At 35.9% G+C, this 26,590-nt stretch overlaps 1 protein-coding gene across 1 annotated transcript; it reads left to right on the top strand.

Annotated features, from left to right (window-relative positions):
- Nucleotides 1–6,234: 6,234 nt before the first annotated feature.
- LOC129777895 (transcription factor SPT20 homolog) lies at nt 6,235–26,590 on the top strand. The gene is made up of 4 exons (XM_055784467.1): nt 6,235–6,531; nt 24,190–24,431; nt 24,804–25,065; nt 25,129–26,590. The coding sequence occupies exons 1-4, from the start codon at nt 6,510–6,512 to the stop codon at nt 26,376–26,378; spliced, it is 1,776 nt and encodes a 591-aa protein (XP_055640442.1). The 5' UTR covers nt 6,235–6,509; the 3' UTR covers nt 26,379–26,590.

Raw genomic sequence — 26,590 nt, forward strand, 5'->3', positions numbered from 1 at the left:
TCATTTGTATGGCAGCCCCCCACTTAGAGAGGAGGGATGGTGTATCTAACCACTGTAGAAACATTTGGTGCTCCTTAAAACATCCACATGCCAAATTTGATTCGATTTGCTTAATTAGTTTTAGAGTTATGCAGAAAATCGTGTTTCATTTGTATGGCAGCTTCCCCTTTAGAGAGGGGGAGGAGTGTCTAACCACCATAGAAACATTTATTGCACCCTATAACTTCAACATGCCAAATTTGGTTTCGGTTGCTTGATTAATTCTCGAGTAAAGGTCGTTTTATATTATCCAGCACGTAGCGTAAACGGCACGTACCGACACGGGCAGACAAATACATGATGTATTCCTATTATCAGACATACCAACTTCTCTGTACGGACCGGCAGCGCAGACGGAGCGGGAGAGTAAATTCGCGTTGCCGAAATTGAGCCAACCGTAGCTACTGGTGATAGAACCGAACTCTCGAATTATCATAAGAACCTTTCCCGACCCAAAAAACCCCTACATACCAATTTGCATGCCGACATGTCGATTGGTTCAGTAGTTTCCGAGTCCAAAAGAATCAGACAGACAGACAGACAAAAATCCTATTTTATATACAGCCAAACCGATATAGTGGTACTCAGATTTTCGTGAAAAGTGGTGATTTTGTTTTTTATCACAAAACATTAGACCCATATTTTTTTTTGTTTTTTCGTTAGGGTGACCATTTCCATTTTAGGGTGGTTCGAAAAATCTATTATTTCCACTTTTTCCAAAAAATACTTTTTTTTAAACTCATAACTTTTGAACCACTGAACCGTTTGAGATAATCGATATATCAATTGAAGTCTTTTATTAAAAAATATTGGATTTGTTTTTGTAATCACTGATTGTAGTCGTTTTTAGTTGTTTTCATGTCTTCAGACTAGAAGGCACTATATTTTTTATATTTTTTCTTGAAAGCTTTTTTACATAACATATCTCGATATCACAGATGCTTTTTTTCGTTTTTAAGATATTATGTATGATTTTTCAAAGTTAACCGATGGTTCGAAAAAACAATTTTTTCACCTTTTTCCATTACAAAAATTCATAACTTCTAAACTACTGGACCGATTCAGATGATCGACATAATAAACTGAAGCTTATGAGTTAGTTTTCTTTGAAAAAATATTACTTTTGGGAAACATTGTGATTTTTGTTTTAGTAATTACTGATTGAGTTAGCTTTTCATAGTTTTCTCAGTTGAAGATAGAGGGCGCTATATTTTTTTTTGGGAAAGTTGATGATTTTTTACATAACATATCTCGTTATCAGAGATGCTATTTTTTTCGTTTTTGAGATATGATTTTTCAAATTTAACATGTTTTAAGTGCATCCGTGGCCGAGTGGTTAGCGTCTCACATTATCATGTCGGGTGTTCGGGTTCGATTCCCGTTCTGGCCGGGGGATTTTTCGCCAAAGAAATTTCCTTCGACTTGCACTGTGGTCACGCGTATTCAAGAGCTTGCCCCTCGGAATACATTCAAGGCGTGTTATTTGGCTTAAGAAATCTAAACTAAGTATTAATAAATGACGCTAGTTAATGCATACGTTGAGACGGCAAATGTTCCACAGGGAACGTTAACGCCATTCAAGAAGAAGAAGAATGTTTTAAGTCTTCGTTCAAAATTCCTATGTGACTAGACTAGACTAGTGATATTTCTTCATAGCTTATTCAATTTAATATGTCGATCATCTAAACCGGTTCAGTAGTTCAAATGTTATGAATTTTTGCAAAAAGTCATTTTTGGATAAAAGGGGAAAAATGATTTTTTGGACCACCGGTTAACTTTCAAAAATAATATCTTAAAAACGAAAAAAATAGCATCTCTCATTTCGAGATATGTTATGTAAAAAATCCTCAGCTTTCAAGGAAAAACATGAAAAAAAATACACTGTGTTTCACAACTAAAGAACAACCCATTTTTTCTGAGTTTCCAGAGATATGAAAGAAGCCGGTTGAATTGAAGTGTATAGTGTAGAAACCAAACTGGCCATTTATTTATTGTTGTGTTCAGGTGCGAAACATTGAAAAAACTAAAATTCCAGTGTTTCATAACTATAGAACCAGAAGGGAAATCTGTCACTCCTTTTCAAAATTAACGTCAATTTCACACGAATTTCATAAGTTCTAATTCGTATGTCATCTTTACTCTTCAATCAGTTTAAATAACCCATTCGGGGTGGTTTCGATCAATCTGGGCCATGTTGTAGCGTTTATCTCGTTCTACGCAGAGGAAACTGCTCGTTTAAGCACTTCACATCAATCATACTGCTTGTACGCTGCATCTACTATTCGTCTAATCACTCCTCATAAGTTCCTTACAAGGTTTTGATTTGGTAAACAAGCTGACCAGTCCAGAATCTAAAACCCCTATTCATTAAACCATGCCATGACCTTCCGGATTTTATGAATTGATGCCAAATTACCCAATCATCTAATTTTTCTTATGCACAAATACAGCAGTAAATGATTCTGAAGTACTTCGTTGTACTTCTGACTGTTCATTTGTGTTGATGTAAGCTATCTAAACCAGGCCTCTTTGAGAAAATTCTCCCACAACCATCAAACTGCCGCCTGCAAAGTTACGAGATGAAAAATTAAATTACACGTTACGTAAATTCTTGCAATATGAAGAAATTCTATTCAAATTGAATTTCTCTTTGTCAGAGAAGTTCTCCTGAAATAATTAAACCCATAGGATTAGCATCCACATTAGATTTTGAACTCACAGCGGGATTTTTATGGTTTGGGGAGAATTTTCTCAAAAAGGCCTGGTTTAGAAAGCTTACCATCAACACGAATGAACTGTCAAAAGTGTAACGAAGTACTTCAGAATCATTTACTGCTGTTTTTGCACCAAAACTAATGTGATAGTTGGGTAGGTTGGCACCAATTCATAAAAATCCGGAAGGTCATGGCATGGTTTAATGAACTGGTCAGCTTGTTTACCAGATCAAAACCATATCAAGAACTTATGAGGAGTGATCGTACGAATACTAGATGCAGCTTACAAGCAGTATGAGTGATTTGAAGAGCTTAAACGAGCAGTATTCTCTGCGTAGAACGAAATAAATACACACCACAACATGGTGCAGCTTGGTCGAAACCACCCCAAATGGGTTATTTTACCTGATTGAGAACCTACGAATTAGAACCTTATTGTAATTCATGTGAAATTAACGTTAATTTTGTAAAGGAGAGAGATTCTTTTCTATCTGGTTCTATAGTTATGAAACACTGGAATTTTAGTTTTTTGAATGTTTCGCGCCTGAACACAACAATAAAGTTCAAAAGGCCAGTCTTATAAATAAAGATAGTTTTATATCTATACTATATACTTCAATTCAACCGACTTTTCACATTTCTCTGGAAACTCAGAAATATTGAGTGGTTCTATAGTTGTGAAACGCAGTGTATAGTGCCTTCCAGTCCAAAGCCATGAAAACAACAAAAAACAACTACAATTTATAATTAGGAAAACAAAATCCATCGTTCTTGCAAGTTCAATATAGGCTAGCTCATTGCCTTCAATTTGGTATGTCGATTATCTAAATCGGTTCAGTGGTTCAAAAGTTACGAATTTTTTAAAATAGTCGTATTTGGAAAAAAGAGGAAAAAGTTGATTTTTTGGACCACCCTAAAATGGAAATGGGCACCCTAACGAAAAAAATAAAAAAATATGGGTCTAATGTTTTACGATAAAGAACAAAATGACCACTTTTGAAAAAAAAATTTGGCATAGAATGGCTGTATATATAGATGAAAAAATAAAAAAATAAATAAAAAATACGTATTCTAGATATTACAAATTAAAGTTTTTTTTGTAAATAAACACAAAGAGTTCTATTTTTTTTCTCTCAGTGTATAATGTTTTTCACTTTTTAACATCAATACACTATAACTGTTTCTAAGACACTGTTTCGGTACGACTCAAAGTTTTTGAGATATAAATTAGCAAAGATTCACTTACTAAAATCGATACGTCCGTTTCGAAAGTTACACTGGAGTCAAAAAAATCCAAATCCACTCATATTTCCTCCAATCAAAACGGTATACAAACTTTCATTCGAATCAAAAATAGATGTTTTTAAAGTCTGCATTTTTAGAACGATTTCATTTGGAATTACTCGTATAGGTTATGAGTATTAACTTCCGGATATTTTTCTGAACCTCGCTCTGTGGATAATGACGATGCAATCGATATCACATTAAGTTTGTTGATATCATTGATTATGTAGGGGATTCCATTTGGCCGATACGAGAAGGATGTGCAGTATTTGAAGCGCAACACATGCTACCCATCGTTTACTTAGTAAAAAATTTTTTTTACAACTTACAACTTATAGCAAGCTATCCTTTATGTGTTATGAATGAAACAATGTAAAATTATGATTTTTTAACCTTTTCAGCGTAAAAAGAATACTCGAAACCAGGAAATTTGAAGAAAAATTCTGATTTTTCTAAAAAATTCAAACGAATATCAAACCAAATCATCAGATTCGTCAATTCCAGTGAGTATTCGGCCGCTTCTTTCTAGCTACTATAGTGCCTCTAGTTGTCGTGCCAAGAAACTAATAACAGCGTCAGTAATTGTTTACTTAGTGGTAAATATTCCATCAGGATTGATACACTCGTTGAAAAGTTATGGTAGATGAATCGTGAGAGACGTGGAACAAATCAGGAATGATCGCCAAGGCTCACAAATTTTCAAAAGCGAAGATCATCAGGGCAGCCGAAATAATCCTGGGATCTTCGCGAGTGATTTGGTGAAATTCTTCAATGAATGCTAGTATCCTTGAATAAGAAGAAGAAGAAAGAGAAAAGAAGAAGAATAATAATAAGGAGACGAAGAAGTAGAGGAAGAAGAAAAAGGGATTAAAATTGTATTATTATTATTACTATTATCTACAAGGATTTTAACCATGAACGAATAATTTGCATTAAAATAATATTGCAAGTTAGCATAAAATTTGTTTTCCTAATGAATAGTTGCAGATATTTCTACCTAGAATGAGTGACGATCACCGGAGATCTTTATACAGAATCCTTCAACTATCGGCAATAAACAATCTGCTAAAATCCGCTATGTGAGATGCTCACAGATCGACCTACAGTTTTTCTCGGACGAATTGGTTTCAGTGGATCTGTGCTGCAAGTAAAAAAAAAAACAGCCGGTTGCCACATCGAAAATTGTCTGATGACGGAGCACCGCTACAGATGTAGAAAGTATTAGCTAGTGAGACAAAATACTTTTCTCATTGAGGGAAGCGTAAAGGTTAACGTGATCATTCTTTAAAAGAAACTTGTTGGTCCAAGTGCATGAGTTATATTCATAGATAAATATTATACATGCCATCGAAATAGTTCTGCCTCTCACACAGACAGGACCAATTCCACAGATATTCTAGCTAATAATGAGTGATCTAGCTCAAAATCGATTGGTTTATTTCGCGTTTTCATACGTATGTTATAAATATTCACCTGGTTATTTTTCAAGTATGGGAGAAATTGAAAATATATTTTTTCCTCACCACTTGATGTGCATGCGATTCTGCGCTAGATAAGTTCAAGCAAAGTACAGACTCAATACTCTTATTTATGTTATTACGTACACATCTTGTTGACAAAGTCGTTCGTTGGTTACGTTTATGTTACGTGTTTGACTTGATCATGTGACAGATCGGCGAAACATTATAAATTGTGGGAATACTGCTTTTGTTACATACCCAAGCATGAGAGTACTTCGCCTAATCACAAGGTTTTTTTTTAGAATTTTAATCGCGTGCACGTTAAGCCAGTTATTATACATATGATTTGTGATAGAACAAATTACATAAATGTCGTCAGGTATAGATCACCTATGTAGTGAATTGTGTGAATCTGTTTCCATTAGATCATAACATTGCAGCATAGAGGAGACACCAGCAAAAGGTAAATCGACCGAAAGCAAAATGCGATGGTTCCTTTCTCTTTTTGAATCGGAATTTGCAGGTCTCTTACACGCTCTCATTCGCACAGGGGTCTCTCGGCATGCCGTTGAGAATGCATAGTCGGTTGCATTTGAAGCAGCTCTTCAGAAGCTTTGTACTCTCTTTTCAATTGCATTGTGTGGCTTCTCATCTGGCCCGAGTCTTCGTGAATTAACATGCACCCCAAGACTCCACGATTTTGTGGTCTCTGGTTCGTTTTTCAGATCTCGCGGTAGGATCGGGTTAGATACACGACTTTGTTTTGTTTTATTTTATAAATGCCAAGTACGGAGCCGTATTCATCCAATTTGTGCGCGGGTAGACTAGCGCTAAGCATATCGGTCGGAAAACGCGTTCCTCAAAGAAAACCAGTGGAAACCTTCTGAGTTTCGTTAATCCGTGCTCAGAAATCGTGGTGTGGAGATCGCGTTCGGTATATATTGGGTGGTGGTCACGAGTTTCATTCAGCTATAAGAACGTTGCATCAAGTTGCGAGGGGCTTAGTGTGAAAATGTGGTTCAAATTGTTCATCGGTGAGTCTTAGAGTAAATTTTCTTGTTGGATGCTGGATTTTGTGTGCTTGCCGCTGACATACATAGTGATGTGTATCTGTTTGTTGATGGGATCAACGGTTGAAAAAAGTTGTGAAGATGGATACGAAGAAGCAGTTCGAATGGAATACTGATTTCAAAAATTATCTGGAGATCATATATTTGTGTTGGTTTAAGAACTGATAACTATGCTGTGTGGCCTAATATGCGATTTTTTTACAATACTGAACAGTGACATGGTAGTGGAAGTTGTGAATAGCTATACAAGAAAATTTTGCTGTTGGAACGGGACTTACATTGTTGGTTTAGAAAATTTACTCACTTTTGTTGCATCTTCATGTTATTGTCATGGAATTGACCGGAGTTCAAGTTGCTTTCATATTGGAAATAAATGTATGTGGGATGGAAACAACTAATATTGGGCTCTGAAGAAAACATATATGTTATTTGACATAGTTCCTTTGTCAAACAGTTGATTATATTGAAAATATTTTTTTATGCGAAAATAAAACCAAATATACGTACATTTCTAGAACCTTCAGATTTCTGTTAAATACTGTTTAAGTAGTATTTTTTATCAACACTATGCAGTCCTAATAATGCCACTAAAATAAATTTTTAACAACTTCATTGACTATTACAATCATAACGTTTTCATTGTGTCGTTTAGTTTCCTTACAATTATAGAGGGAGTATAGCTGGTTATAAAATGAAAAAGAAAACCTAACACATCTCACAGCTGATTAGGTTTAAAGTACCATGATGAATACCTCTTAAGAAGCTTTTATTCGGCAATGCGATGCATATTTTATCTGCATTCTAAAAATACATTCTATTTTTTTTTGCGGTTTCAATGGATCTATCAAACTTTCCCAGGACACGATTTATCAATCGGGGCATACTTTCTCTCTGAATTGATGTTAACGATATTAAGCTTCGTACTCCTAATTTTGGAAACGGCTTTTCAAATAAAAATTATGAATGAAAATTAACTTCTTCAAATCATATTAGTATTCTATGTAAATAAAAATTACTTTTTTTTTTTGCAATTGGTGGAAAAATATGATATGAAAATTGTTTCTGATGATGATTTTATATTATACTAGCTAACCCGGCAAACTTCGTCCCGCCTAAAATTTGTGATTTGTTATCAATACCTTCAAACATCCACGTTTCCTTACTATGAGCAAGTTCATGGGTCCAATCGCAGAACTGTTCATTGATTGATCTTCTAATCGACCCCGTTGAATTTAACTTTTACTATAAAATTTCTAGTATTTCTAACAAAACTCATCTTTATAATATCAGATTATTTTGAGACACAATTCTCGTTCAAGATTTTCAACCACTTGCAAATAACATGTTGCTCCGTTACATGGAATAAATGTTTTATACAGAAAATATGATAGAATAAAGACAGCCCTGAATGGTTAAATTCCTTCCTCGAGTTCTGCTCTTATCAACACATCCGGCGATCCTTTTTTTGTATAGATAGAAGAAGATATATAAGTGCATTTCATCACATTAAAATCCAATTCCAGTTTCGAACAAAGATCAATTTTGCTAGCTCGAGTAATGCGGAAATTTGTGTTTGATTTGTATGGCAGCCTCCCCTTAGAGAGGGGGTGGAGTGTCTAACCACCATAGAATAATTTATTGCACCCTAAAACCTTCATATGCCAAATTTCGTTTCATTTGCTTAATAATTTCCGAGTAATGTAGAAATTTGTGTTTAATTTGTATGGCAGCCCCCGCTTAGAGAGAGGGGAGGGGTCTCAAACAATCACGGAAACCTTCCCCGGCCCCAAAAATCCCTACACACCAATTTTCATGTTGATTGGTTCAGTAGTTTCCGAGTCCATAAGAATCAGACAGATAGACAGACAGAAATTCATTTTTATATATATATTTATATATATATATATATATATATATATATATATATATATATATTTATATATATATATATATATATATATATATATATATATATATATATATATATATATATATATATATATATATATATATATATATATATATATATATATATATATATATAGATCAATAATTTTTAGTGACAATATCGAAAAATTAGAAAAAATAGGTTACGTTGGAGTCAGTACTACGTGCTTCAGGTAATTAAATATCTCCAGGTAAGAATATTCATCATGAAAACTTCTCTCTTCTAAACTGCTAGAGAATAGTTTGGGTCCCAAGGTAGGACCAATACAAAAGTATGGCATGCTTCGTTTCTGAAGACACTACACACTTCCTGCTAAATATATACAAAGTGCGTCTATTATGATTCGGGACTGGCCGTAAAACGATTTAATGGAGGTTCAAATGCATTTTCTAACCCATTCTGAGAAATGGTGTTCGAATGTCGTCTAAAATATGATTTCGATTTTGCATAATTTTTAGGGAAAAGCGAGAAGTCACAAGGAGTCAAATCAAGTGAATACAGCGCATGCTTTCGGACAAAGAGGTGCTTTCGAAACACATTATTAGTGACTTTGTACATTGCAAATTAACTTGTAGTAGAGCGTTGGTTCTTGATTGTAATATAAGGCTCTAATCTGATCTGGTTTCTGGTTCCTCTGGATTCTGATAATCAAAGTATTGAACAGATTGCTATGACATGGTAATAATTTTATGTATAAAGGTTGAACATGAAAATTTTATTGGGGCTTAAAACGCGATTTATTTTCCATAGTGCAATGTAACAGGCATACATGCGTATGATTATTGTAAGACCATTGTTTCAGTCTTCTTCCTTACTATATACCCCTGTTCTCACTCGTTTGTTTGCCAAATTCCATTTCTGCTTAAAACCTTTTAGCTTAAACGCAGTTCCACTCCTTTCCTTCAGTAGCTTCACAATTGCCCAATATTCCTCGATTGGCATTTGTTCTGGAGTATTTGCCGGATTAATCTCCTTGGGACCATTTTCGTTGTACCATTGCTTGGTATAATTTGCCAAAATAGGTAATCCAGCTAATGCCGCTTCAGAAAAGGCAGTAATGTCATCCGTAGACAATTCTTCTAGTAAATTTGCTGGTTCATGGTCCGAGAAGAAACAGAATTTACACTTTTATTTCATAAATGCTGATTGCTTGCCAGACAAGGAACTTTTCGAGGAATTTCGACTTCTTATTGGTTTTACATTCTTCCTAGATATGCTTCCGATCAACCGAGGTATACAATTGATGTCCAGGAATGTTAATCGAGAACTGCCAGGCAGTATGTTTCATCGCCGATAATTGTGCATTCATGTTATGTTAAAAAGTGTTCGTACAATTTCTTCGAGGGCTTCTTCGCCTCCGAATTTCGCTTTGCATTTCGGTCCGGAACGATATGGGTTTTGAAATTTCTTGATCCAGTCTTCTTCTTCACTTTTTGGATGTAGTATTGCGAAACATTTACCTGTTTTCACTGCTTCCCTTGATGATAAATTCGGGTTTAACTGCAGCTTGAAGAGACCCACTATTTTTGCATGTGTTCTAAGATCCACTGGTTTTGCCGGTCGGGATTCCGGGGTTTCGGGCGATGTTTAAACTTTTCCCGAACTTTTTCATAAAGTTACACACCGTGCAACTTCAAAAGTTTTGCCAACTTTCACGCGAGATGTTGTTTTCGAGCAGGCAGAATCATCGCGACAATGGATATCGCTCAATGGATCAAATTTCCACTTTCTAACCACTGTTGAGTCACAACATAAACGATCTATTCCCAAAGTGGATGGCGATTAATGATGGTCAAAGTGATGGCCAAGCTAGGAAAGTTTTGCTGTGCGTTTGATGAGGCTGGCGCACAAGCTGTTGCTGTTTCTCGTATGGGAATATCACTAGGTCAAAAGAGAGCATACTGCCCTGGTCGAAGGTGATCTGTTTTATCCAGAAAGTATCTATCGAACTACGAAGTAAATTGCCTATGTTTATGAAAGACCGAAACTGAGATAGTAAATAGACTGCGAAGCGGTCAGCGGCTAATACATTCTCTAGTGAAAAGAAATACTTCCCTTCCTATCAAATATTACATCAAACCATTTTGAAGAGGCCCGAAATGTTAATAACATGGAATCCATTATATGAAAGTCCATTGTACAGACAATAACTTTTAATATTCGTCCATTGATAATATCGAATTTGCATATGTGAATTGAGAACAATGTAGCCATAATAATGCAATTAATGGAACAGGAAAGTCAATGCGGGCGGAAGATGCAGAAAGATCGTGCTGTTGGTTTTCTTCCTACACGTTGAAAATGGCGTAAACATGAAAACTTCCCATCTCAATTCTTAGTTTAGGCATATGGCAATTATGCACTACACGGTCTAAGCTAGGTATTGTCTGTTTACAAATGTGCATGTTGTATGTTGAAAAAAAACTAACAAAGCTTTTGTGAAGGTGGGAATATTCCAGGGTGGTTTTTGTGGTTTGTACGCAGTTGTACCGCTAGACATGTACGTGTTACATCTAGCTGACTTGAATTTCATGGTTCCGTGATTTTTTAACGATATGCAGCTAGTTAGCTAGGGCTGATTTGCGAAGTGGGCAGAAAGAAAATGTGATATCGCTATTGATCCTGATTTTTGCATTTTATGTCCATTTCCTTCTCTGCTCCACGGAAAATGGTTAAGTAGATTCGTTATTGAACTTTTTCTCTTTTCGTCAACGATCGTGGTTTAAAATACAACTCTGTCCTCCTTGCACCATCCCAGTAGTATTTGGTACTTAATTGTTGCTTCATGTTTACCTCTTTTGTTATCAAGCTTCAAGCCTGGTGAAAATGCCTGGTGTCTGTTTACTTTGAATTAGATTAGAAAAATAATGAAATCTATTCACATGTATTTGCGTTGAATACTTATTCTCACAGCTTATAAATTTCGACAGCATGAGTATTGGAATACTATTTATATCATTAGATTTGGCATTAAAAAGATTACACTATTCAAAACTTCAAAAACTGGACTTCAAATAATCAGATCGAATATTGATTCAACGCTAGCGTTAACGACACGTGTGCTCTCGTGTTCTAGTGGTCAACTCCACACATTATCACGTCACATATCAGGTTCGATTTCCATTCTGGTCGGGGGATTTTCGGTAAAGCAGTTTCTTCCGATTTGCACTCTGGTCACGCGTATTCGAGCTGACCACTCAAAATACATTCCAGACGTATTATTTGGCATAAGAAATCTCGAATAAGTACTACTAATAATAATATCGCAAGTAATGCCACATTGAGGCAGCAAAAGTTTCTCTGGGAACGTTAGTGCCGTTCAAGAAAAACGAACGACGCATGTGGTCGATATAAATTGTGTCCCACATCAAAACACTGAAAAAACTCTGTAGAAAATTACCTAATTGACCGATCCTTTCCAAACTTTCAGCCAATAAAATATCACCCATTAGTAAGCTTTTGGCATTTTTATTTCATTCAACTTCAATACCATAACTGTATGCTCGCACTTTACGCTAAACTCCACTCACAAGGCTCTGCACAACATCTGGCTGCAGATTTTTCTATACGGAAACCCACCTTGAGATGTTTCCATAGTGCCTGCTTCATAATAGCTCAGTACTTATCGATGGGCCTTAACTCCGGTGCGGTGCGGAGAATTGAGGCTATTCCAGGTGCTTGCGCCAATTCAATTCGCGACGTTACTTTTCAGGTTACACCATTTTTTCCGATTTTCGAAAAACTGACAGCGATAAAAATACAGTGCAAACAATACACTTTCAACTACTTTTACCCAATTTTTGAAGATAAATTACCCAATAATTTTCTACAGCGTTTTTTCCGTGATTTGGGACATGTGGGACACCTTTTATGACACATGTCCATTGCAAGTATTGGATATCTATTAACAAAAATCTATATTATCATTTATCAGAGTTATATCATTTTATTTATAATTATACTATATCCCATTGAGAGAATAGATCTTCTTTACAATTTTTCGCCAATAATTCTGATTCATGGCTGTAGTTCTCCAACTCTCGGTTGCACCGATTCTTGCCAAGTCTTGCTCCACCTGGTCCAACCGCCTCGCTCGCTGGGCTCCTCTCCTTCTTGTTCTCTAGTCCGTGTTCTTTGCGTGGGTCTAGTCCGATTGTCCTGTCTTCTTTGTGAATTTTCCTGTGCGTTTCATTTTTACGGATGGCTTGCAGGGCCTTGTTATATCAACACATATCTTAACGCGAAATTTTGCATTTCAATAATGTTGGTATCGTGTTTTGTACATAAATGTAAATAGCATTTAGTGGGAGTCTTTGTTATTTTTCTCTAACTTGAAAAAATGTACTTAAAATGCGTTTGCTAGACGAGGATACCTGTAAAATTAACTTTTAAAACTTCAGAAATGAAATATTTCAGTGTGCTTCGAGGGCCGGCCGATACTGTGGCCAAAGAAAAACACTGTGGCTCCGGAAGACTATAAATGATTAAGATTTAAGATTTAATTTAAGTCTTGACACTCCTACAATCGCTGTCTGAGAGACCGAGAAATCAATAATTCGTTCATTTCTCAGAAAACATCAACACAACGACTTTGCGATGCTCTCTAGCTTCGTCATGCGTTGTTCGTCATCGTATCATATGAGTTGGTAGGAAGGGGACGTGTATCACTTTCTTGCCACTTTCGGTCTGAGACACCGACTCGAGTATACAAGTAACTTTTTTGGACAAGTGATTTTTTTCGTATTTTAGAATATTGTTCAATGAAATGTATACATTAACGACAGTGGCTTGGAATATCTAAGAAATATAATGCATAATATCATTACCGGACTATTTTTATTTGATTTCAGTCTTTTTTTTTGTCACCGGATTGAACGGATTCATATATTATTCGTCGTTAGATTCATACCTGCAAAGGTAAAATACAAATGTTTGACTGCCGTATAGTTGTCCACTAAATACAATGGTCACACATATACACATTTGTGAAAGAATGCACTTTTGGAAGATTTGTAAACTGTAAACTATAAACTACTCGGTGGCTTATGGTTACAGTTTCGGGGATTTTTTTTTTCATAATATATGAGCTGAACAACATCAACGAGAAAACAAGTCGCAGAAAGTTCCTAGAAATCCTTTTCTATTATCTTTTATCCTCCTCCCAAAAAACAGGCATTAAGTTTTTGTTAACCAAGAACACAGAAACAAAGAATATTATTATGAAAACTTGAAATTCCAGAACCTTTATCATCTGGTAACTATGTAGAAGGTCGTTATACATTCTTCTCTTCGAAAAAAGACCCAAAAAACACGCTACAACTGTATGAAATGTAAAAAAATATGTTTTTTCTCAAGCATGCAGTTATGGTATGTTCTGATTCTTATACCAATGAAATCTAAATCGATAAATACGTTTTTATGTTATTTCATAGATTTTTATACTTTCATGAATTATATCCAGTGGTTTACTTTCAATTAATAACAGGGAAAAAGTCGAATTTCGTTATTTGTGTAGGGTTATCAAAAATTATTCTGTTTTGAGGAGGCTGAATTAGAGGACTATTAAAACTGAGTGAAGATGAAGTAAACATATTTTCTGGAGTTTTTTCATTCAATTATATCCTCTTTTTCAAATAAATATATATATATATAAGTCTAAAAAATATACAATAGCAATATTACAGAGAAGCTCAACTTTCGGTCTGTGACACCGTGCGCGAGTATACGTGTTATGATTTTGCACGCGAGTACAGGAGGGTTAAGATTAACATGCGGAAGCAATGTACATTAATCGGGAGAGTATTGAGTTGTAGATGTGAAACGATTTGAAACCCTATGTCCATTAATTTTGCGACTTTGCGTGAGCGGGTTCGTTATCGTGATTGTGTTCTACGACATTCAATGATTTCAGAACTGAAAATCACATTGATATCATTTTTGTTTGGAAAGTAAATCAGTAGTTTAGTTTATTGAATTATGTTTATAGAGACTTTAAACCAGGGTTTCTCAAACTGGTCGATGTCGACTCCCAGGGGTCGATTTCGGTTTCCCAGGGGTCGACAGAAACGAAAATATATTTTGGGGTCGACGGGGGCTGAATATCGACCCCTAAAAAATAACACAAGTTCTTGTTTGAAATATTTAAGATGCTCCATAAGTTGTGTTACGTGAATCACATTGTTAGAAGAATGACCACGGTTGCCACATTTGATTCTGTAAAATTTTCTAAAAAAATCTGTATATCTGTATTTTTGGCAAAAAATCTGTATCAAAAAACTAACGGCAAAATGGAAGGAAACGTTTATTTTCATTTTGAATTTATTGTTTTTATTTATGGTTAGCTCAAGTCGTACCAATACAACAAAATGAATCATAAAAAAAGTTCTCTCATAATAAATTGTATGATTGTTTATGGTTTTGTTGAACTTAGATTTTCTTCAATTTTCCGTCAATTTCCGATTGATCGATGGAAGCCAACCGATTTCGGAACTCTGTTTTGTTGGTATTGTGAAGCGAGAATATTCACTCAACAAACGTTGATGAATGTGGAATTATAAAAAAGTGTCCCAATAACATCCTTAGCAGTAACGGAGAAGTGAGGTGATATTTCATATGGTTCAAAATTTTTATAAATCAAGGTACATATCTTCATGACTCAACGATATAAAAAGCAAAGTTTATAAGTAAGAAAGTAGACAAAGCAAATGAACTGTAATTAGTTAACATTTAAATTAGAATTTTGGAAAATATCATTAAATTCTGTATCTTTGCAGAAAATCTGTAATCTATATATACAGATTCTGTATCTGAAATTTGACGAAAAATCAGTAAAATACAGAATATTCAGTATATGTGGCAACCCTGAGAATGACTAATATCTTAGTAGAAAATACTATTGCTGCACATTTTAGAAACTAAACAAGACGATGAGTGTGCACAATATGGAAATAAAAAAAGTACAAGATGAAAAATTCGGCAAGTAAAAAAACGTGAACATGTTCGTGCAACATTGTTCAACATTCCTTCAGGCATGTTTAACATTTCTCTGTATTTTAAACGTATACGCGATATAACACGAAGGAAGTCATCATCAAATTCATGTATAAACATGCTCCTGATATTTCACTGTATAACAACCCTGCCCTTAGGTTCATATGCGTTTTTATTATTTCAGGAACTTGAGATGGGTCGCGAAGAGAGAAAAATGTTGTTCAATTTATTATATTCCAACAGATTTGCTCTCCAGCTGGACGAATCTACATTACCCAGCAATGAAGCTCTGTTGTTAGGGTATGTTCGATATATTAAAGATGAAACTGTATGATTCACAGACGACATTTAGTAGCAAGAAATCTGAGCCCTAGATCGCATCAGTTTTTTTATGTTATGAGTGCTATCAAAAACCTTCGAAGCAATGCTTTGAACACTCGATTGTTTGCTCAGCTATATGAGAAAAACGACGAAATCTTTACTCGGTTTCTTCTACACGCTGGAGTTCGCTGATCTACAAGAGTCCCTCGCATAGCAAGATTCTCAGCTTTTTTGAATTTGTGTATCAGCTGCAAGGCGACGATTTCAGTTTGATTGAAACAATATCAATAATATCGGCCCTTCTGACAAAACTTTCAAAAAAAAATTTAAGCAGAAGAGAATATTCACAGTTTCCGCATTTGTCGAAACTATCACAAAAGCTTCGAGACCATGTTTTATTATCATATGTCACTCACTTGGACGCATTACACAAGGATTTTACTAAAATGTTTTTAGATCTTCGAAATTTCCAAATTCTTCAATGGATAATAAATCTGTACTATATCACATTGATGAAATGAGCCAAGGTGAAAAAAAGTTGATTATCATCAGCACAGATGAGGCGGAAGTACAACCAAGGTTGTTATATGGTCTAGTTATAACGAAACATTGAAAAACGGTATCCTGCGATGTGAGACATTGCTGAAAAATATATTCTCGTTTTTTCATCATCACACTTTGTCGAAAAAGGCATTATGGTTACAAACAACGCGAAACCGAAGGAACTATTTGAAAATCAATGAACGAGATGATTTAAAGCTTTAACTAACAAATATTGAACCATATTTTGGTAATTTGTATTAATAATTATTTATTACACTTGATATTTACTACATTTTATCTCTATTCATTTTGTTGAAAATGATGAGAAAATTAATTTGTTGAAATTGATGAGAAAATATTTATTTTCTGCATTATAGTGACTTTCAACACTTTTGGCTGGTTTGTCACATTACTTCCATTTTTTGGAAGAATGTCGGGATTGTGAATTGGACTCGTGACCTTTTGCGTGAGAGGTGCGGATGTTACCACTACGCCAGATCGCCTCAGTGAGAAAGTAACATCAAGTTTATTCATATTACCAACTGCAATGTTTTCAAATTGATAAATATTCAGTAAGAGAAAATAAAGATAGGATTTTCAAAGAAATTTGGCTATGGGGGGCTAAGGTAGGCCCTACTTTAAATGGAAATAAAACTGCATGGTGTTAAGTACCTCGCATTTGGTCGCTTCTTGTCATTTTCCTTTGAATATGATTTCCGGCATATGGATACCTCGGTTGGCCCGGAGAAAGGCAAATTTTCAACTTTGACATCGGATTACGTCTTTCGGGAACATATTGAAAAACTAAAATCGATCGCATCATCAAAAATGTTCAATTTGAATCGCTTATTGCTCAGTCATTTCATGATGGATTGATGAGATTTTTACGTCAATCGATTAAGGCACTCCACAACAATTTTTTTAATTGAATAAAATAATATATGTCGTGAAACAAACTATCAAAAAATTAAAAAATCTCAACACGTTGGATGGAAATATCTAGTTCTGATTGGTCGAAATTGAAGATACAAGCTTCCTCTTTTAATCACAATTATTGCTCAGTCATTTTGTGATACATTTACGAGAGTTTTGCATCGATCATTTTGGGGGCACACCATAACAATGAAAATGATTTTTTTATTTTACTGGCTGATCCGGTAAACGTTGTTCTGCCATCTAAATTATTTCTAGCGAATATTTTGGTTGATCAATAAAAATGACTAATGTGTTGTAAGTGTGTTTGAATGTGTTTGAATGCCTATAAAATTAATCGAATATAAATATGTAGGAACGAATTAAATGATTTGAACGAAATTTTGTTTGATGTTCATGCTATCGGAAATCATGATGCGCATTATTATTCGATTAACAAACATGAATCCTTCGTGACTATATTTTCTCATTATGAAAAAAGTTTCGCAGTGCTACATTGGTGCAGAGCAATTCAGAAATATCATGCAGTCAACATTTCATGGTGTTGTCATTCAATTGAGGAATCGAGGATCGGTATTCTGTATTAGAAGAACACACACAGCTATATTGCTTTTTTTATTCATGGACTTGCAAATGTTTTTTATTTGCTCTTCGCCAAACTGCAGAACTCAACATTAATATGAGCATTTAATTTTTTGCAAGTGTGTCACCATCAAACGATTGCTAATGTCATTATCAGTATTTCTTCGTTGATATATTGGATATCCGCCTACGATTATGATCGTGTTGTTGGTGAAATATTTAGGAAAATACTTTGTATATTTGCGCGATGTCTCAGATCATCGCGTAGGCTATGCACTATGTTTGAGGTAACAATGTTGAACTGTAATCCATATTACTGATTTGAAACTCGATCGGATTTCACTACTCGATCGAAATCGACTTTTACTGATTGAAATTCTATTACTAAAATTTAATAATTCCATTCCGACTAATGAAACTAAAAATGTGTTTATGAAATAATTCTCGTTTTTACCATTCATCCGAATAAATCTAGTAACGTGTGGGGTTCAATACGTGTAATATTGTAAGGAAATTCACTTTTTTGTTGTTGTTTGGACACATGTGCTGTAATGTAATGGCAATACATTACGTTTTGACCTGGCAATAGCGAAGGCTGTGTCGGCGCTGCTCATGATAGAGTCTCGCAAAGTGAATGTATACATGTATCATGCCGTTTCTGTTGATTGTGGAATTGCAGGATTGTGATATTCGTGCCGAATTTCGCTGATTCGATTAGAATCTGAGTTTTTTATGCACCATTGATATTGGGCAAAGCCCAAAAACGCAATGTGCTCTAATGCCCGCTTGTGAAATTTGTTACGTTGATCGATTATGTAGTTTTTAAATGATATACAGTCAGCCATCTTAACATGCTACCAAACTAACCCTTGATTACTTCATTAAATTTGATTCAGTTCTGTTCGACAATCGAGTTGATCTTAGTGAGATTAGAGAAGCTTTTCGCAAGCTGAGCCATTGCATGAGATGAACTCCAAAATTGAAATAATGCCTTATTATAGTACGAGTTAGGATGCAAAATCCAGATTCTAAGTGGCCTTTAGATCATTGAAATAAGATTAAATTTACAATTAAAAATACACCCACCACAAACATGCGATCGTTTAAAAGTCGCATAAACCGCAAACCATAACACACTCTAGATTACAAAGATGTGGTTTCGAATTCGCTTCGATTAAAATTACGCTTTCATGCTTGCTAGTATCAAATTAAATGTGAATGAAGAACTAATTATCGAATCAAAATGCTACTGCGAGTAATTTCACCCCGGATGTAAACTCCTTCCGCACGCCACAGCGATTAAAGTGGCGTAAAGTGAAAATTTATGGCAGCCGTTGTCCGACCTTCGTTAAGCACTGAGCTGGTATCTCAAACCATTAGCAACCATACGGACAACATACGAAAAAAGAGAAAGATCTTTTACAGGAAAAAAGACACGATCGGTTAGCTGAATCTGTGGGTGAATACAAATCGTTCGCAATAACTGCTGAACTTCGCGACGGATAATCACCAGCTCAATTAAATTCGAAGACATTGGTTATCAAAATGCAATACGAGTGGTCCTTTACTAGCTAGGTTATTGGCATGTCAAATCAAGCAAATAACCGTCAATCAATCACCTCGCTGAATGCATTAATGATGTTAAATGAGATTACAATGTATGAATTGATTTTTATCTATCTTTGCTGTCTAGTCTGTTTATATCTGAGTACGACTTGTGAGGTTATTGAGCCGAATCGAAACAATTTGCGCGAATAAACGAATTCGATGCTTAGTAGTAATATAGCTCCGCCAAAATTACGTAACGCTGGAAACATGGATTTCGTGCCCCCTCCTCCCTACGCAGAACCTCCAACAAATTACAAGTTACGCTTCCTCCACGCGTTACATAACTTGTGCACAAAGTCTTACAAAATTATATACCGTTCTGAATCATATTTCGGACGCTTAAGGCATATGGTGCAGAAAACAGATCTGAACTTTATGAACAGGTATTATTTGATTGATATCTTCAATAAATTAGTTCAATATGCATTAAAGCTTTCTATTGTGGTACATATTTGATTGAAAACATAAAAAAAATCATCGAATAAAATACTTTTCAAATGAAGCGGATAAAAATCAAACTTCGGACACTAAATCAAATTTCGGACAGATTGAATTCAAATTTTGGACACTTTATTTTGTAATCTTTTGGACGAAAATTACATTACACTTGATTATATTTTATAATCAACTGCGAAACACTTACCAAGCAATCACAGTAAACTGTTAACGATGATAAAAACTGATGAAACACGGGAGAAATTTAAATATTTATGAACGGGTAAATTCTACGTTCTCACGTTATGCGAACGTTAAACACAAACGATAATGAATAGTGTTGTCAGATTTTTGCCGATCATGTTAAAATTCAAATGTAGTTCTCATATGAAATGATAGTGAAACCAAGGGATTACTCTGTAGAAGCAATTGTGATATTAATTTTATAGTTATGTAATCAGTGCATTAAACATTTCAAGATATTAGAACAAAATGTCCGAAATATGATGTTGTCCGAAATATGATTCAGAACGGTACAGCTGAACAAAATAAAGTTCAACTCAGAGAATGACGGGAGTTGAAACTTCACGTTTTGGCTGTAGTTGTAACTTCCCACTTTTGATTTTTTTATGACTTGAAACTCAACTCATATCGTTCAGCATCAATATTATGTTACTCCAAAGTTTTGCTGCTGTAGACCATGTAAATCATGTAAAGTAAATCACGCTTCTGATGAATGATAATTCCAAATTGATTGGTATTAGTTGTGCACTGGGGGCCATCCAACTACTGTTCCTTTCTTTCTTTTGTTGATACATTTTCATACAATTATATGAATATAGTTACACTCTGTATTTGAGCTGCTATCTCCAGCTCTGCTAGTACTCTACTTTGTTGCGACGATAGACCGGTAACCGATAGCGAACGGATATTTGTTTATGGGGAGAGGTTTGAAGGATCTACTGTGGTAAGTGATGTGATTATGTAACATGGATTCTCAATTACTCGATGAAACGAAATCTTGAATGTGTGCTTTCGCCGACGACGCATCTCGTGACAAATCGTGACATATTTTTAAACCCGACGGCGGATGGCAACCGAGATCGTTCGCTTTACAAAAGTACCAACCCACGATATATATCCAAATCCATTTTTCAGCGTTACGTAATTTGTGTACGACGCCTTAGACGGAATTGAGTTGGGTAAATCTTGTTCGTGGAATCCACCAGTTGTCACGAAGCACCTCTCGTAGCTGCAGTTTTTCAACTTTGTCAAGAACATCACAGATAATTGGCGTGTTTCAGTGTACGGAAGAACGTACTCTTGCTTGTTCATCTTCGAGTCCATGGTCTTATATGTTTCGGTTATTGAGAATCGATACGCTTTCAATCGGATATATCTCAGAATCTGTCTGAAATCGTCATAAAAAAAAATGTTGTGGGTTTTGTTCGTGCTCTTATGTTTTGATATGAATTTCGTGATTTTTAAATTTTGAGTTCGAGTTTCCCTATTTTCTTTCGACATTTCGTAATGCCGTTCAAGCTTGACGACGGCCAAATTATTTGGATATTTCTTACAAAAAATACTAAAATTTAGATAAAAAAATAGGAGATGGGAGTAGGAGGGAAAAAAATGAGGACATACGGCAGAAGTACCTATTGTCGCAATAGTACTTCTTATGGTAATTCGAGTGAGTTTTTTTATTAGTTTAGAAAACATATGTTATTATTAATGGCCGAAGTTTCACAACTGTATCCTATGTAAAATTTTCTCATATTTGAAATGGAACAGAACTATCCTACGTAGCCTAATTATTGAATTAGAGCCAGTTCAAGGCAAACAGGGCTCGAAACAAAGAAAAAGTTCAATAACTTTGTCATTGATGAAACTCATGAGTAGAAGATTTTTTTTATCAAACATGATTCTCTATCATCTCCTGGAAAAATTCGAATTTTTTATATGAGAAAAGGATTTTATGACATCAAGGGGATGAATCAAAAATTAAAGTCTTCTTCTATGTTCCCAAACGAAAAATATATGTATAGACAACAATAAAAAAAATGTTTTGACTCGATTATATACTATATTATATTCCTATTAACATCACGTTTTCACGCTGTGCAGTTGCATATCATAGGACTTTTTTGAACGCTCAGCAGTGTAGTGAAATAGCACTAGGCGTGACCGACCGAAGCATATTTGTGTGGTCCACTCTGGTAAAAACTAGATCTTAGGTTAATGGGCTAATATCTTTTGTTCAGTTCCTGAAGAGAAGCGAAAACTGCACCACAACCCTCACCCCTTTGTGATTCTCCTGACAGCTAGCAGAGAGGCCTAGCAACGACGGGCAGGCAGTTATTTTTCAACCGGGAAGCACTAAACAACAGTCTAATCTAGAGATGCAAAGGATATTCGGTAACTAGACGGTATACTGCCTATCCGACCGATATTTGATATCTGGCCGGATACCGGATATTAGAGAAAAAAACAATAATTTCTCATCAACAGAAGATAAATCATAACAAAATAGGTTCAGAGAAAAGTCTTTCGCTGTGAACACTATTGCAAGGAGCTGAAAGATAAGCAAAACTTGCCAGTTGATAAGAAGCGTTGTTGGAATCTAATGGATGCTAATTTTTTTTATCCAAAATGTATATTTTTATTAAGGCTCATATGGCGTCAGCCTAACGGGGCCGGGAGCTCAATATTTCGACAATGTTTGCATACAACTATGTTAATAATATGTAGCCGATTACTCGCGGTTGGCTTGAGGTACGTATTACAAGTGTTTTGTCATAATTGAGATGTTGCAGTCTTCAATGCTTTGTACGTGTGCCCGACACGGTATACTTCCTATTGGGATGCAGCTGACCGTTAATCAGCAACGGCCCCCTAGTCTGTACCCCATATCTAGCGTGGTGCGTCTTTCTCGACTCGAGGAATCCAGAATAGAATGATCACTAGCCGGCGCATAAATCCTAATCATCTTAATCTCTCCTTACTTCTATATAATAATTCCATGTTCTGTAGTAGTTATTACAGATATGGGATTTACAGGAGAGAGAATAAAAACACATATCTACCTACCTCCCCACCTACCTACATACCTGTATGTCTACCCGAAAGCCTTACCAACGAGCCCTGGATTGTTGGTGAGGACTACAAAAATGGATGCTGATTGATAAGGTTAATTGGATGAACTTGGTTAATAAAATACTGTGTTAATCTACAAAATCTTTAAAAACAAAATCGCTCCAGGAAATTTATTACCATAATGGGTACATGGAAGTGACATTTTCGAACAAGTGTTTTACACAATTTATTCAATTAATCATCGAAATATCAGAATTTTTAAAAACAAGGTTCAAACTAATAGAAAAACTATACTTTTGTATGCTTTTGAACTAAATAGAGCAATGATTGTGTATATTTGGTACACCAAACAAGAAGTGTACCAAATATACACAAAAATTTTCATCAAGATCGGTCGACCCATTTCGGAGAAGTTGGACCATAAACAGAAATCTTAATCACCAACTTTTGGATTCATGATTCCGTCGGCTCATGCATCACACTAAACAATGCAGTTTTCTGGAAGTATTGGCAGTTTTGGCATTGACTGTGATTTATAATCGCACCAAATGTAACTATTTTGTCAAACAATAAAATGGTAGAAGTTTGTGAAAACCATTTTTCACAGAACGCGAAATTTCTATCATAAAATTCAATGATTTCGAATAATGATCGTGCATCTTTCCATGGTAAAATGGCAACATAAACTGTATTTTTTTAAATTTGGAAGGAGCCAGGTGAGTCACACGTGAGTTGTCAGAAATAAATGTTTAAAAAACTATCCTCCAAAAAATCACCCTTTATTTGTCTGTACACATACAAATAAGTCTGCAGAGGGATCGTAGCGCAATAATGTTGAAATATAAAGCCGTTATAAAGCATGTTTTCGCAAGTGTTTTTACCTCGATTTCCCACAACTCTAGCGAGTTTCATGAAAACTTATGCTCTCAGACATTTGCATAAGGCATTATCAACAAGCACGATTTTCCTATATCCATTCTTTTCCATGGTCGCTGTTGTTTTTGATTGTGCGCAGCGTTTGGGTTATGCTATAAAGTCGCTTGAAAAATGTACAACATTAAGGGGGAAATAAATGCGAACAGATTGTGTTCCCACAGCATTGGAAATAGTGTCCTCATGACATCTTCAGAAACTGATTATTATTTTCTCCTTTTTGCTATGTGTTTCAGGATGCTGTGTGATAGGAGGATTGTTAGCTGAACAGAATGTAACTGAAGAGACGGCCGGTAAGGAAAAGCGACAGACTGATCATGAGACGCGCACGTTACCGCAAGCCGCAGACCGACGACAACACCAAGGAGCATACTATTCGGATCCTGAAGCCACAGCACATCTCTATGCCCAACAAAGTGAAAATCAATATCTTTTCAGGCCCCATCAACAGAAAACTGGTCAAGAACAAGTGCGTGAGGTAAGTTGTCACAATCTTGTTTGCAACATAATTCATTTTCCGATGAACTTTTTATGTAGTTTTAAATTTTATCATTGACAAGAGGGTATTTAGTGGAGGCGATCTGGCGTAGTGGTAACATCCATACCTCTCACGCAGAGATCACGAGTTCAATTCTCACTCCCGACATTATTCCAAAAATGGAAGTAAAAGTGACGTACCAGCCGAAATGTGTTGAAAATCACTATAATAGAGAAAAAAAAAGAGGGTATTTAAACATCCCTATTGCAAAATATGAACCCTTGGTTGGTGGTCATACTACAAAGCATTCACGTTTACTTAGCTGCAATTTAGTGCTCAACTGATTAGGCGATATGTTATGTTTTCTTACAGTTACCACAAGAATATCTCAGTTTATACCAGCAGCTGTCCGAGCACCAAAAACTTGCTGCAAGAAACAAACATGCAAAGCATTACACTTACGATGCACCGAATGTTCAAAACGAACAGTATTATCAACAACAACCGCAACAGGCACAACACCATAACCAAATTCAATATATCACCGAGGAAGAGTACGCACAAATTGTGAAGCAAGCCCAAGCCCAAAATCAGCAAGAGTCCGCACAGCATGGTCGTCCTGTGGACAAACAAGGTGATTGTAATTATTCATAGTATTGTTATTTTGTTACATATCTTTTTATCATGCATTTTCTAGAATCGCCTAAGTACCGTCCGTCAGTTCAACTGTTAGAGACTGCTCAAGACCAGGGACAACACTATCCACAATCTGAAGCCGATCAATACCGTGTTCAATACAAAAGCATACAACAGGTCGGTTCTGTAACTCCCGTTCCAAAGCCAATAAGCTCTTTTTCGTTTGAAAAAGAACTTGCCAAATTGGTAGAATCCAATCATCCTCTAGCATATCAACATTCATCAAACTCACAAAGACAGGCTGAGCGTGGCCAACAGGAGAGCATTTCTAGATATACCGCCAAACCTCAGTCCTCAGAGTATGCATACTCTCAAACAAATGCCAACGAACAAACCTCCAAACAATCAATAAAGGCTCAATACATCGCACCGTTTGCGCGAGCAACAGGTAAACCAAGCGCAGTACATCTTCAAGTTGGACCTCAAAAATTTACGGAGAATTCGGCACAGAAATACCATTATGCTGGACAAGATTCGCCATCTAAACAACATTCTCCACAACAGTACTATGCTGATGCCTCACCAAAATATGTCACCCCTCATGCTGCTGAAAAGCACCATGCTGGAACGCCGTCTCCTAAGATCCAATATTATGTTCCCAAAGAAAAGAATCTACAAGTATACTATCAGCAACAGGCTCCCGAGAAGCAACCGATCGAGCAGCACTCGTCTCAGCACCCGATGAAGGTTGTGGAGGCACCCCAGTTGCAGCACGAGAAGCCGCACAAGCAGATACAGACGCATCGTCCAAAACCTCAGTACATCACTGTTGATAAACATGCTGAACAAAGCCGCCAATCAATCCAGAGATCAAAGGACTCAGAACCCCCATCACGATCGACTATTTTTGTTTCTCAACAGACCGGTATTGCGCCAACATCTGGTGCAAACCAACACGCCAACAATGAGAAACAGCATTCCTCCCAGCAGCACAAAATTCCACCAAAGATTGATCGTCCTTTGTCTCAGGAAGAGTTTCAAGCATTGGTAGATGCTGGCTACTCGGTTGTACCAGTGCCCGTACCAGTACCCGTTCCATTTTCTCAGTATCACGCACAACAAGAGGCAAATCGAGGGGGTCCGAGACCTGGCCAATCGGCGCGCCATGGCCCAGTTGCCCAGGCCAGCCGTTACCACGCACAGCAGATAGCCGCTGAGAATAATCCCAGCCAAGTCGTCACCTATCTGCGCCCTCTGCATATTGATCCATTCTCAAGCGGCATTCGGGGACCCAATAAGGCTGCTCCTTAAAAGCGCGGTTATGTACTAAAATAGCTGATTAGATAAGTATTATAGTGTTTAATATAATTTATGGAAGTCGTTATACAAGTACGATATCGATGAAGATATACGTTTTCCATATGTTGAATCGTGATATAATTGTTGCATATAATTTATGAAATCCTTTGTATAATATTGTTAGAACAAATAAAGTTATATAATTTAAGCAAGACAATACTCAA

This window comes from Toxorhynchites rutilus, chromosome 3 (genome assembly GCF_029784135.1).
Source record: "Toxorhynchites rutilus septentrionalis strain SRP chromosome 3, ASM2978413v1, whole genome shotgun sequence".
NCBI classification, from domain to species: Eukaryota; Metazoa; Arthropoda; class Insecta; order Diptera; family Culicidae; genus Toxorhynchites; species Toxorhynchites rutilus.

Bases quoted from the DNA above. Each gene is read 5' to 3' on its own strand.
- LOC129777895 (XM_055784467.1), top strand. From the start codon at position 6,510: ATGTGGTTCAAATTGTTCATCG. The intron at 6,532-24,189 runs GTGAGTCTTAGA...TATGTGTTTCAG, and splicing joins GTGGTTCAAATTGTTCATCG to GATGCTGTGTGATAGGAGGA. The intron at 25,066-25,128 runs GTGATTGTAATT...TGCATTTTCTAG, and splicing joins TCGTCCTGTGGACAAACAAG to AATCGCCTAAGTACCGTCCG.